The sequence below is a fragment of the Panthera leo genome, chromosome F3 (assembly GCF_018350215.1).
Source record: "Panthera leo isolate Ple1 chromosome F3, P.leo_Ple1_pat1.1, whole genome shotgun sequence".
In the NCBI taxonomy this organism is placed as follows: domain Eukaryota; kingdom Metazoa; phylum Chordata; class Mammalia; order Carnivora; family Felidae; genus Panthera; species Panthera leo.
In genome coordinates, this window is record NC_056696.1 from 4,158,887 (window position 1) to 4,173,089 (window position 14,203).

At 42.4% G+C, this 14,203-nt stretch overlaps 1 protein-coding gene across 3 annotated transcripts in view; it reads right to left on the bottom strand.

Moving 5' to 3' along the window:
* Nucleotides 1–14,203, bottom strand: part of CNST (consortin, connexin sorting protein) — a 115,726-nt gene that overhangs the window by 13,329 nt on the left and 88,194 nt on the right. For all 3 annotated transcript variants that reach the window (XM_042924462.1, XM_042924464.1, XM_042924463.1), the window contains one exon: nucleotides 4,250–5,097. In XM_042924462.1, the coding sequence (XP_042780396.1) occupies nucleotides 4,250–5,097 (848 nt within the window). The remainder of the gene's footprint in view (nucleotides 1–4,249; nucleotides 5,098–14,203) is intronic.

Consider the following 14,203-nt stretch of genomic DNA (forward strand, 5'->3'; position numbering starts at 1 on the left):
GCTTTATACGCAGTGCCCCCATCTGAATTTTTAGCCACTGTATCTGCAATGTCATGGCATAAAAGGAGTCACATAAAATTACTGAGGAGGGAACAAGAGAGTGAATCTCTCTCTGCCTCACGGACCCTGTACATGTGGTAAACTTTTTATGTTAAAAATTTATGAAACGAGCATAAATGTTTTTGAAGCCTCTTATGTTTTCTTTTTTTTTTATATGTTTATTTATTTTTGAGAGAGAGAGACAGAGTACGAGTTGGGACAGAGAGAGACAGAGCGTGAGCAGGGGAGGGGCAGAGAGACATGGAATCTGAAGCAGGCTCCAGGCTCCGAGCTGTCAGCACAGAGCTCAATGTGGGGCTCGAACCCACAAACGGCAAGATCATGGCCTGGTCGGATGCTCAACTGATGGAGCCACCCAGGCACCCCTTGAAGCTTTTTAAAAACAGTGCAGGTTGTACTTTTGGTGAGAGTGTGTCATGCTCTTTTTTACAAAAGAAAGAATATTAGTGCTTTGGATACTAAGCTATCATTTTACTGAGCAAAGTTATTCTGGATTTAAAAATGCTTCTCGAACCCAGAAAAGTTTCATTTATACAGTCTCTACATTTTTGAACCAAATTAGTGTAGATATTTTTAGGTCTCTAGTAGGAGATTTTGTGTAAATTATTTCGTTTGATGTGATGAACCTAATTGCTTAAAAGACACGGCAAACACTCCCGCTGGGCTGGCAGCAGTTGTCAAAGCCAAGTTCAGCGGCAGCCAGAGCAGAGCAATGCAGAAGTGGCAAGAGAATGAAAGCAGGGAGACCAGCAAAGAGGGAAAACCTGGCGACGATAAAAGGTACTGCCACATTCCACCGTAACCAGAGAGATCGAAAGAGTGACGAGCGGTGAGGAAATCTGTGAGGGGCAGAGTCACTCATGGGAGAAGAGAGGTTTGGAAGAGAGAACAGAGGACTCGCAAGGACAGCACAGCACGTGGAAGAAAGACCAGCCACAGTGGCTCCGAAGGGCATGAAAAATACTGTTCTTAAGTATTAGTTATTAAGAAATCATGTTCTGGGGCGCCTGGGTGGCTCAGTCGCTCAAATGTCTGAGTCTTGATTTTGGCTCAAGTCATGATCTCACGGTTAGGGAGTTCGAGTCCCACATGGGGCTCTGTGCGGACAGTAGGGAACCTGCTTGGGATTCTCTGTCCCTCTCTGTCCCTCCCCCACTTGCTCTCTCTCTCAAAATAAATAAATAAACGAAAGTTAAAAAAAAAATCATGTTCTCACAAAAGTATGGAAGCATGAAAAATATTTAAAAAACAATTTGGGTAAAATTACCCAAGTAAGCCGCCAAAAGATGAAACCAGAAGTTCATCTGATTCTTTACTGTATCCTCAGCTGTGACTCACAGTAGATATCCTTAATAGAATTCTCCTGAGAGCACGAAATGGTGTTTGGATTAAAAAGAAGTTTGTACTGGGGAGCTTGGGTGGCTCAGCTGGTTAAACTTCTGACTCTTGATTTCAGTTCAGGTCATATCTCACAGTTCATGGGATCAAGCCCCTCATCAGGCACAGAGCCTGCTTGGAATTCTCTCTCTCCCTCCCTCCCTCCCTCCCTCCCTCTCTCTCTCTCTCTCTCTGCCCTTCCCCACTTGTGTGCATGCTCTCTCGTTCTCTGTCTCCATCCCCCCTCTCAAAATACATAAACTTAGAAAAAATTAAAAAGAAGTTTTGAAATTTTAAAAAACTCTTTTCCTGACACAGTAAGGCAGAATGTATTAAAGTCTGTTCCTCAGAATGGAGAAGGAAGTATTCAGAATCATCACAGGACTGCAAATTAGTTCTGTTAATTGTACATAGCTTTTGAGCTTCTTGAAACAGCACTACGTAACAACAGAATTTTAGGAAAGGGAACCATTGCGTATTAAAAATAACTTCACAGGGAAGACAACTTTAAAATGTAAATAGTTTCCACCATCCACCAGGTGTTACCTACGTAGGAAAACAAACATTATGAATTTGAGGAAGGAACACCCCACTCGGTTGTAAAACAACGTGAATTCAACCGTAACCCCCACTGTAATTGTTCTATAAGCGGGGGAGACACAACAGGGGCGCTCAGACCCTTCTTCACTATTTATACCTGAAGATGTACTAGATCATCGTCTTTTCCCCACAGGGTCATCTTGACTACTGGCATGAAAAGCAGCAGTCAGAGAAGGGTGACCTTTTGGCATTCTGGTTAGATTTGAATATGGGTGGGACTTCTGTTTTGATAGTTCCCTGTATCAGAAGCCTGGTGAAATAAACAAGGGAAGGAATACTGGGTCCAGTCCTGTACTACTAGCTCTATTTAATTCTATTTAAACGAAGACTTTTTTTTTTTTAAAGATTTTTTTTTTTTTTTAATTTGTAACTAATCTCTACACCCAGCGTGGGCTTGAACCCATGACTCTGAAATCAAGAGCTGCACACTCCACCGGCTGAGCCAGCCGGGTGCCCCTCTAGTTAATTTTTTTTAACTTTAAGAAATATATAACTGCAATTGTAATATACGCAAGTGTAATATGTAACTGCAATTTTAACAATTCAGTGGCATTAATTACACTCGCAATGTGTGCAGCCACTACCAGTAGCTACTTCTAAAATTTTCTAAAATTTTCATCGACACAAACAGAACTCTGCACTCACTAAGCACTATTAAATAATTTCAAGAGAAAATTAACAAGAATGAACCACAGGTTATAGAGGACTGACTGTAAATGTAATAAAAAGATAAATAAAAGAAATGAATGAATACTGGACCAAGTGCTTTACTAGTCTGTCTAATTTTGTGAAGAAAAAATTAAGAATACTTGATGGGAAATGGACTAGAAGTGGCAATAAAGGAAGCCCAGTAATGTAACAGCTAATTATCTTGGAAAGCTTTCGCCGGCTTCCATTTTCGTGAGTACTTTGTCGCCTACTCTGGCTCTGTTGCTTTTCCATCTTCTGCTTATAAGTTCTCCTTCCTCCCCCCAGTGATGATGCAGAATTAGAAAACAATAGATATAAATGGGACTCATGGGACTCAAAAGGTTACTTGGAAAAAATATATAAGGATAAAAAGAAAAGCAGTTAGTATCCTAATTTTCAGAGGAGGAAACAGAGCTTAGAGAGGTGAACAGTAACTCTGTAGGCTGGTGGCTAGTGGGGTCCATCTCTGACCCACAGCTGACTATAAGACTCCGCTCTTTCCTCGTAGGGGCCACCCTCCTGAGGGGCTTCGGTTCGGGTATGGCTTTATTGATCTCTTGAGCTTTAAAAAACGGTATTATCAAACAAAGGAGAATGGTCACCTTGATCCTCTCCACCATTTTTTTGTTTTGTTTTGACCAGCTTCATGACTGTTTGGAGAAACTTTGAAACTCTGGATTATTTATAACATTTGGCTTTAGCCAAGTAGCAAGTATTAAGTTTGTTCAGACCTACAGCTTATAAACGAATACAATCAGAAAGAGAAGATTCACAACATACAACTTAATGGCTTAAAAATCTATCCAGTACCTCCTTGTCTTCTTGTATTTTAAAATGTTTCCTTTAGGGGCGCCTGGGTGGCTCAGTCGGTTAAGCATCCGACTTCGGCTCAGGTCATGATCTCGTGGCTTGTGGGTTCAAGCCCCGTATCGGGCTCTGTGCTGACAGCGTGGGGCCTGGATCCTACTTCAGATTCTGTGTCTCCCTCTCTCTCTCTCTGCCCCTCCCTGGCTGGTACTCTGTCTCTGTCTCTCTCTCAAAAATAAGTAAATATTAAAAAAAATTTTTAAATGTTTCCTTTGTTCTGCTGTATTGTTTTAAAGAATTAAAAAAACATATTAATAATAAGAAGAAATAGTATGTATTTTATCTTCTAGGTGTCTGAGGAAAAAAGATGAGATTTCCTTACAAGATTGTAACGAATCTTGTTTTGATCATAATTGCCAGAATTGTCAAATAAAAGCCACAGCAGTGTAAATAACGGTGTTCCTAATGCTTACTGTACCCGGAGGCATGCAATACACTAAGTTCCTGAAGTATAAACATCGCGATCAAAAGTCATTTTATTTGATCCATACAGAAAAATTAAAACTACTAATTATTAAAAGTTTACGTTGAGTCCATTCTCCTCTCATGTCTGAAACCAGGGAAAATTTCCCCAAACCAGGCACTGTTTAGCATAGATGTGCGTCTGAAATTCCATTTGACTTTTCACTGTGCTTCTGTTAGATGCCAAACTTACCTCTGCAATCTCTATCCTCTTTGCGAGATCATCAAGGGAAAGACAGCTCTCGTCAGAAGGCAGATTCTCCTGCAGGCTGTAGGAGGCTTCCTCAGGAGAAAGATCTGGAAGGAGGTCCGAGTCTTCCTCTCGGTCTTCACATGACAGGGCGTCTTCGGTGTCTTCCAAGCATCCTTGCAGAAGGCTGTTCAAATAGTCTTCGGTTTCTTTGCTGACTCGCTCGTCGGCAGCCCCCCCTCCCTCCGGACGCCCTGCGCCTAAGTCGGATACCCCAGTGCTCTCACCAAGTACACTCTGGGAGCGCTCCGAGCCGGCCGGCCCCCGTGGGGATTTTCCATCGCTGTCTGTGAGATCAGGTTGCTGCGGCTCATCTAATTCACTGTTTTCCAGCCGGTCCGCGGGCAACGCCTCAGAAGCATCCTTAAGTGGCAAACGGAGCTCCTTTCTCTGAGTCTGTGAATACCTTCCCTCGGAACTCAACGCAGGTGGCGTGAGGTCAGAGCCTGGGAAGACCGAGGGCTCGATCATCGACTCGCTGGGAAGCGACGCTCCGGGGTCCGCGGCGGGGCCTTCTATTTCGGCCGCATCTCGGCAGGCGACCGTCTGAGCCGGCTGCAGGCGGCTGTCACCCTGGCGGGCGTCCTCAGACCTGCTCCCGGCCGCCCCCGGGGGCTGGGCGCGCAGCTCCAGGGCGGCCTGGGCGCGGCAGAGCGGCTCCGCCGCCGTGTGGTCCTTGCCTGCAGTTACCAGAAGGCTCCAGGCATCCGCCTGCCTGTCCATCTGATTACAGCAGCCGCCGCTCTCCGGGCTTGCTCTCCTGGGCTCCCTGCCAAGACAAGTTTCACTCTCTGCAGACGAAGAAAAAACAAGTTGTTTCAAGGTTCAAAACAACACTTTGCACGGGGTGGAAGAGAAAGGACGTACGAGTAATACGTGTGACACGACAATTCTACACCTCTCCAATGGGAGCTGCGTCTGCTGGAATTAACGGGTGTCCTTAGACACAGGAAATACCCCAAGTAGTCAGTGAGTGACCCTTTACATACAGAAATTAACAGAGATTGTTCAAAAAATGTTAAGAATATGAACAAATAACTTCGTCTCCATGATTATCGAAAAAGCCCTTTTTCAAAGGCTAAAAGGTATTTTTCTGAACTTTACTGGCTCTATTTCCTCTCATATTCACCTTATGTTTGTACATTAGATTTATGCTGTTATTTCTATTGGTTTTTCGGTGTTGAACACTACCCACCACGGAAGAGGTTCAGTTCTCTGGTTCTTTCTGTTCCTTTCCCCCAAAGATATATAATCTGCCCCCTCTGGCTCTAGCCTCCCACTACAGTGCAACACAATTCTGGAGCAAATCAATACTCACATGTTCACACTGCTATGGCTTTGTAAATATTATTCACAACCTACCCACACTGTGCACTGTGATACATTTTCCTTTCTCATTTCCGCCTTATTTTGCTTGGTGATAACCGCCTCATTCCTTCAGTTAAAAAAAAAAAGGGGGGGGGGTGTCTGGGTGGCTCAGTCGGTTAAGCGTCTGACTCTTGATTTTGGCTCAGGTCATGAGCTCACAGTTCATGAGTTTGAGCCCCGTGTCGGGCTCCGCGCTGACAGCTTGGAGTCTCTCGCTCCCTCTCTCTGCCCCTCCCCTGCTAATGGGCACATGCTCTCTCTCTCAAAATAAGAAACTTAAAAAAACCCCACAACATATCTTTTGTGAGGTACCTGGCTGGTTCAGTTGGTGGAGCATCCAACTCCTGTTCTTGGGGTTGTGAGTTTGAGCCCCACGTTAGGTATAGAGATTACTTAAAATTTTAAAAAATCTTAAAAAAAAACCCACAACATATTCTTGAGCCCCTAACCAGGGCGGCTTTCTAGGCCTGCTACACAGGCCTCCTCCTGGAATCCCCTCTGGCTGTGTTGGGAACACTGTTTCTGAATCCCAGGTCTTCCTCTTTGTTTATTCTCTGCTGAAATTTTTTTACGGTCCACGGAAGGTAAACTTAAGATTGTTCATATCTGAAAGTCTTTATTCCTTCACCCCTGACTAAAACTTTGGTTGGGTTGAGTTTTCTACATTGGAAGTCATTCCCTCTCACAGCTGTGAAGGCACTGCTGTGCCGTGTTGAGTGCTTGGTAGGGTCATAGAGTCTCTCTGCCAATGTGAATACCAGTCCCTGTCACCTACACTCTGTTCCTGGAAGATTTGGTTGTTTTTCTTTACGTCTGGTGCCCTGAAGCTTCGTGAAATTTCTCTTTCTTTGTGTTGGGTGCTTGGTGAGACTTTCAACCTGGAAACTCATGACCTTCAATTCTGGGAATTTTCTTATAAAACTTGCTTAATCATTTGTCCCCTATTGCTTCCTTTTTCTTTATTAAGTTTATTTATTTTGAGAGAGAGAGGTGGGGGATGGGGAGAGCAGAATGAGCAGGGGAGGGGCAGACACAGAGGGAGAGAGAGAATCCCAAGCAGGTTCTGTGCTGTCAGCACACGGAACCCAGAGCCCGATGCGGGGCTTGAGCTCATGAATCTTGAGATCAGGACCTGAGCCAAAATCAAGAGTTGATGCTCAACGGACTGGGCCACCCAGGCGCCCCACCCCTCTAGAAGGCCTGTATTGGGATTCGGGCCTCTCGGACTCACCGTCTCTACCTTTTCTGCCACACCACTCCTCTCTCCGCCTCTGGACTTTCAGGGATGCTGCCTCAATTCTAACCTTCCACCTCTTCTAATTAATTTTTCCTTGTGGTCATCACATCTTTTAATTTCTAAGAATGTTTTAATTCTCTGAATGTTCTTTTTTAAAAAACAGCTTATTCTTATTTTCATATATACAATACTCTAACTTGTGACACTGTTCATTCATTTTTTAAAAGGTTTTCATCTGTTCTCTCCATTCTGTTTCCTTTGAGCTGCTTTCGGTTTGTCGGCTGACTTGGCTTCTGTCTTTCCTATCCGAGGCGACAAGCAGCTCTGTGCTTAAAGGCAAGTCTTCTCCAGGAGTTGGTCCTCAGTGTGGGACAAAGAGGGTCTAGGCCGTTTGCTGGAAGGCCTTCAATGTGAGTATCTGGAGGTTTTATCTCTTGGACAGGCAGTTGGTTTCCCCCAGAGGAAGCAAGAGACCAGCCGGCCACAGTTCTAGATACTAACTGCAGAAGGCAGGCTAAGGTGCTTGCCATTCGGGGGATAAGATCTTCACTCCATCCTCATTTTCTGTAGAATACCCTTCCTTGAGTTGTGCCTCATCCAAGTCCACATCGCCTCTAGTTCAGGTGCTCTAAGAAATAAACCTCAGCTTCCTGCTTGGCAGAAAGGACATATAAACATCTAAGTGTTTCCTGTATAGTCTTCTGGCCCAACCTCCTGTTGCCAGCCCAACCCTGTATGCTTGATCCTAGAGACACCTCCATGTTTCCCATTCCCAAATCCTTCCAGGTGGAACTCAACATTCTCTCTGTAGACGCTCAGTTATCCACCTTCTCTGGTGTAATAAGCCAGTTGCCACCCATCCACTTGCTTTCCAGCTTCCAGAACTTTCTGGATGTCACATCTCCTGCTGCTGCTTCCTCACCGATTCGGTCACTGTGGGTTTCTGGGTTAAGAATCCCTTTCTAGGGTGCCTGGGTGGCACAGTTGGTTAAGTGTCTGACGTCAGCTCAGGTCATGATCTCATGGTTCGTGGGTTGGAGCCCCACGCTGGGCTCTGTGCTGACAGCTCACAGCCTGAAGCCTGGTTCAGATTCTGTGTCTCTCCCCACCTCTGTCTCTCTCAAAAAAAAAAAAAAAAAAAAAAAAAAAAAAAAAATCCCTGACATTTCAGTGGTGTTCCAAGAAAAAGTGAAGGTAAATGTATGATCCACTATGTTTAATCAAAAATATTTTCCAGGGGGCCCTAGGTGGCTCAGTCGGTTGAGTGTCCGACTTTGGCTCAGGTCATGATCTCACAGTTTATGAGTTCGAGCCCCATGTCGGGCTCTGTGCTGACAGCTCAGAACCTGGAACCTGCTTCAGATTCTGTGTCTCCCTCTCTCTCTCTGCCCCTCCCCTGCTCATGCTCTGTCTCTGTCTCTCTCTCTCTCTCTCAAAAATAAACATTAAAAAAAAAAGAATTGTAAAAATAAATAAATAAAAATATTTTCTGAATTTTTGACAAGTATGCATTCTAGTATACACTTATTATTGTTAATGTTTGTGTTAACACTTAGCACGAAATTCTGTTACCCGGTGCTCCTGAACTCAAGGATCTGGTGAGGTAAGCCTGTCACTCCTTACTGCATTCACTTCACACCTACTAATAAGAACTCTGATGAAATAAAAATGGAATTATAGCTGAGTGCATGACAGATGCTTCATACGTAATGAATTAAAGAGTATTTCTAAAAGGAGAAGTTAGACTTAACCTAAGTTCTAATACATAATCTCAGAAATGTCCACGTCTCTGAGTTACCCTTTCCCCAATGAGTTCTCTCTCTCTCTCTCTGAAGTTTTATTTATTTTTTTTAAGGAATCTCTACACTCAATGCGGGGTTCGAACTCAGGACTTGAGATCCAGAGTCTCGAGTTCTTCTGCATGAGCCAGCTAGGCAACCCTCCCATGAATTCTCTTTAGGGTTAAAATCCCCCCTGCAATTCATGATAATAAGAGTAAAACATGCATGAATTAGCACATCTTATACTTTCTGAATACCTCATTAATTAACTTTAAGTACAAACATTTGAGTGGTATTGGGACTGAAGAAGTTTTCACAGGCCACTAAAAAAAATAAACTAAGCACGAAATGTTGATAATGTACAGCTTCTACCGAAGCGAATTCAAAACTAAAAATGTACATACCCAGTCATCCGGGAAAAGCAAGTTAAAACCACAATGATATTCATATCCACTAAAATGAGTGACATAAAAAAGACTGACAACATTAAATGTCAGCAAGGATGTGGTGCTACTGGAATTCTCATATACCGCTGGGGGGGCTATAAAATGGTATAAACGGCAGACAGCTTGGCAGTTTCTTTTAGGACTAAACATGTACCTTCCCTATGACCAGCAATTCCACCCTCAATTCTTTAACCAAGAGAAATGAAAACATATATCCACAAAAAGACTTAAAGACTTTCTAGAAGTTTTAATCATGATACCCCCAACCTGGAAACAACCCAAATGACTGTCAACAGTCAAACGGATAAACGAATTGTGGCACAAAGAGCAGAATACCACTCAGCAATGAAAAGGAATGGACCAGTCACACATATAACAATACGGTGACTCTGAAAAACAGTATGCTGATAAATTCTATTTATATCAAATTCTAAAGCAGGGAAAACCCACCAATAGTAACAGGAAGCACTGGGTTGTCTGGGACTAGAGGTGGGAGGGACTAATAGTAAAGAGGATTGGAAGGAAGATTCTGGAGTGATGAATATGTGCTACATCTTCATTGGGGTAGTAGTTACATGAGTGTATACAGTTGTAGAGACTCCTCAAATTGCACACTTAAAATGGGTATATTTTTATTGCATGGAAATTGTACCTCAATGAAGTTGCTAAAAGATGAGAAGGGAAAGATAAGTATAAAACTTAGGATGGGGGCGCCTGGGTGGTTCAGTCGGTTGACCATCTGACTCTTGATTTCAGCTCAGCTCATCATCTCATGCTTTGTGGGAATGAGCCCCACATCTGGCTCTGCACTGGCAGCACGAGGCCTGCTTGGGATTCTCTTTCTCCCCCTCTACCCACCCCTGCTCCTCCCACGTACACACACTCCCTTTCTCTCAAAATAAGTAAGTAAACATTAACAAAAACAACTCAGGAAGGATGATAATTTTCTCAGAGGTGGGGTAAAAGCAGGAGACAGAACAGACAAGAACACAAAGGTACTCGTAACAGAAATGACAGTAATTTAATCCTTCGTTGGGCATTAGGTTTACAGGTCCTCATTTTGTTTTCATGTATTATGTAATGAATATTATTTTTTACATATAAAATACTGCTTGATAAAAATAAAGAAAATATAAAATTAATAAAAATGCAGGGACTTTACGGTCAGAAAACCAGGATCTAGCTTTGGGTTCTAATGAATTCTATTCCTGGATAAGTCACTTCCTTGAGTTTCTTAAAACTGACTCAGCCTAACTTATATTGGTTGGTAAGAGGAACAGATGCAAAAATACACATAAAACTATTTTGAAAATATAAAATACTATGTAAATTACTTGAAGACATAATAATGTCGATTAATTATAAAAGTATGAATAACAGAGAACATTAACAGAACACCAGTGGCAGGGGCAGTGCTAACATGGGAAGGAAGGAGGAGGAGGAGAAAGACTAGTGCACATATATGGAGTTCTTACCTTGTGCAGGTACTGTTCTAAACTCTTAACATGAAATGACTACTTAAAAATTTTTTTAATGTTTATTTATTTTTGAGAGAGAGAGAGGCAGAGCATGAGTGGGGCGAGGGGGAGCAGAGAGAGAGGGAGTCACAGAATCTGAAGCAGGCTCCAGCCTCTGAGCTGTCAGCACAGAGTCCCACATGGGGCTTGAACTCATGGACCATGAGATCATGACCTGAGCCGAAGCCAGACGCTCAACTGACTGAGCCACCCAGGCTCCCCATGAAATGACTACGTTAATCCATATAAGAATCCTATGATGTTAAGTACTATTCGTGTCCACATTGTGGAGCTGAGGAAAGGGAGGCCCAGAGAAATTAGGCAACTTGCCTAAGATCACGCAGTTTTAAGTGGTGGAGACAAGATTCAAACCAGACAAATCTGGCTCCAGAAACAATATCTTTAACCACTACACAAAAAAATGGCAAGAGCAAGGAATATGGAGAAAAAGAAAAGGGAAACAAACGTCTACATGGTACTATACGTTGGACGCTGGTAAAAATGAGGAATATGAGGTAAAACAAAAATATCTTTAATACCAATCATTTATTTTCATTTTTTAATTAAAAAAATTTTTTAGCAGGTTTCCCTCCCAGCATGGAGCCCAATGTGGGACTTAAATTCATGACTCTGAGATCAAGACCTGAGCTGAGATCAAGAGTTGGGCCTTTACTGACTGAGCCACCAAGGAGTGTCAAATACCAATCATTTCAAGGACTATTTTCATATTTCTTTTTCTTACGTTCTTACATTTCTGTGCATTTATTCAGAAAATAACCAATCTGAGGAAACCAGTCAGTTCTGGGAAAGGGGACATGATTCTTTAAAAGATACTGTTTCATCAGACTTGGCAAGATTTCTCTGCCCAGAATTTCCTGCATACCTTCCTCATAAGATGGAGGTCAGTGAGATGCCCGTGCTGTGAAAGCCTTTGGGAATGCATACAACTTACTCAGCGGAAGGCTGCTGTGTTCAGTCAGAAACCAGAAGACCCAGGTTCTAGACGTTAATCAAAGCACAAGCAAGCTACTTAAATGTGGAAGCTCAGCGTCTCCTCATCTGTACACCACGTTATCTCCCAGCAGATGCCGCTACAAGGAGTGCTGAGCTTGACCTGTGCAGCAACCAGTACTAACTGGTCAAGTCAATCAGCCAGTAACACCACTGTTCCCAGACAACGGGCCATGGAGACACATCCACGTCCAAACTGGGTGCTATCTGTGAATGTCTCCTCTTTAAGATCTTTATAAAGCTCATTGTACTGTGCTTTGCCATATAGAAATGACTGGAAAAGAGACAGCTACTGTGGTAGATAGTATGGAGATTCCTCCAAAAATTATAAATAGAATTACCATATGATCCAACAATTCCACCACTGGGTATTTACCCAAAGAAAATGAAAACACTAATTTGAAAAGATGTGCACTTCTACGTTTATCACAGCATTCTTTTTTTTTTTTTTTTAATTTTTTTTTGTTTATTTTTGAGACAGAGAGAGACAGAGCATGAATGGGGGAGGGGCAGAGAGAGAGGGAGACACAGAATCGGAAGCAGGCTCCAGGCTCTGAGCCATCAGCCCAGAGCCTGACGCGGGGCTCGAACTCACGGACCGCGAGATCGTGACCTGAGCTGAAGTCGGACGCTCAACCGACTGAGCCACCCAGGCACCCCCACAGCATTCTTTACAATAGCCAAGATACAGAAGGAACCCAAGTGTCCACTGCTGGACGAATGGATAAAGAAGATGTGGTCTACATACATAGGGGAATATTACTCTGCCATAAAAAGAACGAGACCTTGCCATTTGCAATAACATGGACGGACCCAGAAGGTATTGTGCTCAATGAAACAAGTCAGACTGAGAAACACAAAATCATGATTTCACTCACATGCAGAATCTAAAAAAACAAAAACAAATGAATAAACAGACAAAAAGCAGAATCAGACCTATTAAATACAGAGAATAATCTGGTGGTTGTCAAAGGGGAGGACGGTGGGAGGTTGTGCAAAATGGGTGAAGGGAAATGAGACACACAGGCTTCCAGTTATGGAATGAAGAAGTCAAAGGAATAAAAGGTACAACACAGGGAACATCGTCAGTGGTACTGTAACAGTATTGCATGGTGACGCATGGTAGCTAGACTTGTGGTGAGCATAGCATAATGTACAGAATTGTTGAATCAATATGTTGTACACCTGAAACTAATGTAACATTTTGTGTCAAGTATACTCAAAAAAAAAAAAAAAAATCAGGTGCTTACTTGTAGGAGTTTGTTTTTTTTTTTTTCTTTTAAAGATCAGGGATGAAAAGTAGAAAGAGAAGTTTGCATTTAAAAATGCAAAATATAAGGGGCTCCTGGGTGGCTCAGTTGGTTAAGCATCCGACTCTTGGTTTCAGCTCGGGTCATGATTTGGCAGTTTCGTGGGTTCAAGCCCTGCACTGGGCTCTGCGCAGGCAGCACGGAACCTGCTTGGGGTTCTTTCTCTCCCTCTCTCTCTCTCTCTCTCTCTCTCTCCCTCCGCCCCTCCCCCGCTTGCACTATTTCTCTCTCAAAAAATAAATAAACTTAAAATAATTTTTTTAAAAAACAAAAATGCAAAATATAAAATAAAATTTTATTTGGAGAAAGATCCAATTTCTTAAAAAAAAAAAAAAAGAAGAGACAGGAAGAACAGAGTATATAGTAGGAATGACCTAAGGCAATATCCCAAATTCCCCTCATGAAGAATAGGGGGTAAAGATGTAGGGGGGAAAAAGGCTTGTAAAGAGAGAAAGGCAAATTCAATTGAAGGCATCCTCCTCCCCCTCTCAGTCCTCCCCCTCCTCTTCACCTCCTCCTCCCCCTCCCCCTCCTCCTCTTCCTATGTCTTCAGGCAACTCAGTCAAAACACCTGATGCTGCCTGTTTACAAGCAGGGCTCTCAGGTCCAGGGACATAAAGCCTCAGAGTAGAAGTCAGTACTAAAATCATATTTCAGGAAAAATAAACACCCAAAAGTGTATTTATTTATCTTTATTTTCTGAAGTTTCTGTAGTGTACATCCATTAGTACTGCAAGAAAGAGTTTCTGAAAATCTTTAAACTTTGGGCGTAAGACAAGAAGTGGTGTAAAATATATCATAAATACTTCAAAAATGTACACGTGCAAGTTAAAGTACACCATGTGTTAGAAAATACAAAAAGGAAGAGAATAAATCGCTATAGATGAATTACCAAGAAACAAGACTTCTTAAAATATCTAGATTTACAGCACAAATTCCTGGTAAAGTCTCTATAATAATTGCTGGTTTTTAAACAAAAAAGGGTGTGCAAATATGCCAAAACTAACTCTGTTTCAGAGCATTTTTGTACAGTTTTGTCAGTCTGTTAGATATATATAGCTACCTACTGAACACACAGAAATAAGTTTGTTTTTATAAGAATTTATATGTTATAATTTCTACTACTAGGCATCTAAAAATAGAGTTACACAATATAAAAAAAATTTTGCTTTGCAATTTGTCTGGTAGGAGAGGTATACGCATGCAAAAAAATGTAAATGCAAAAAC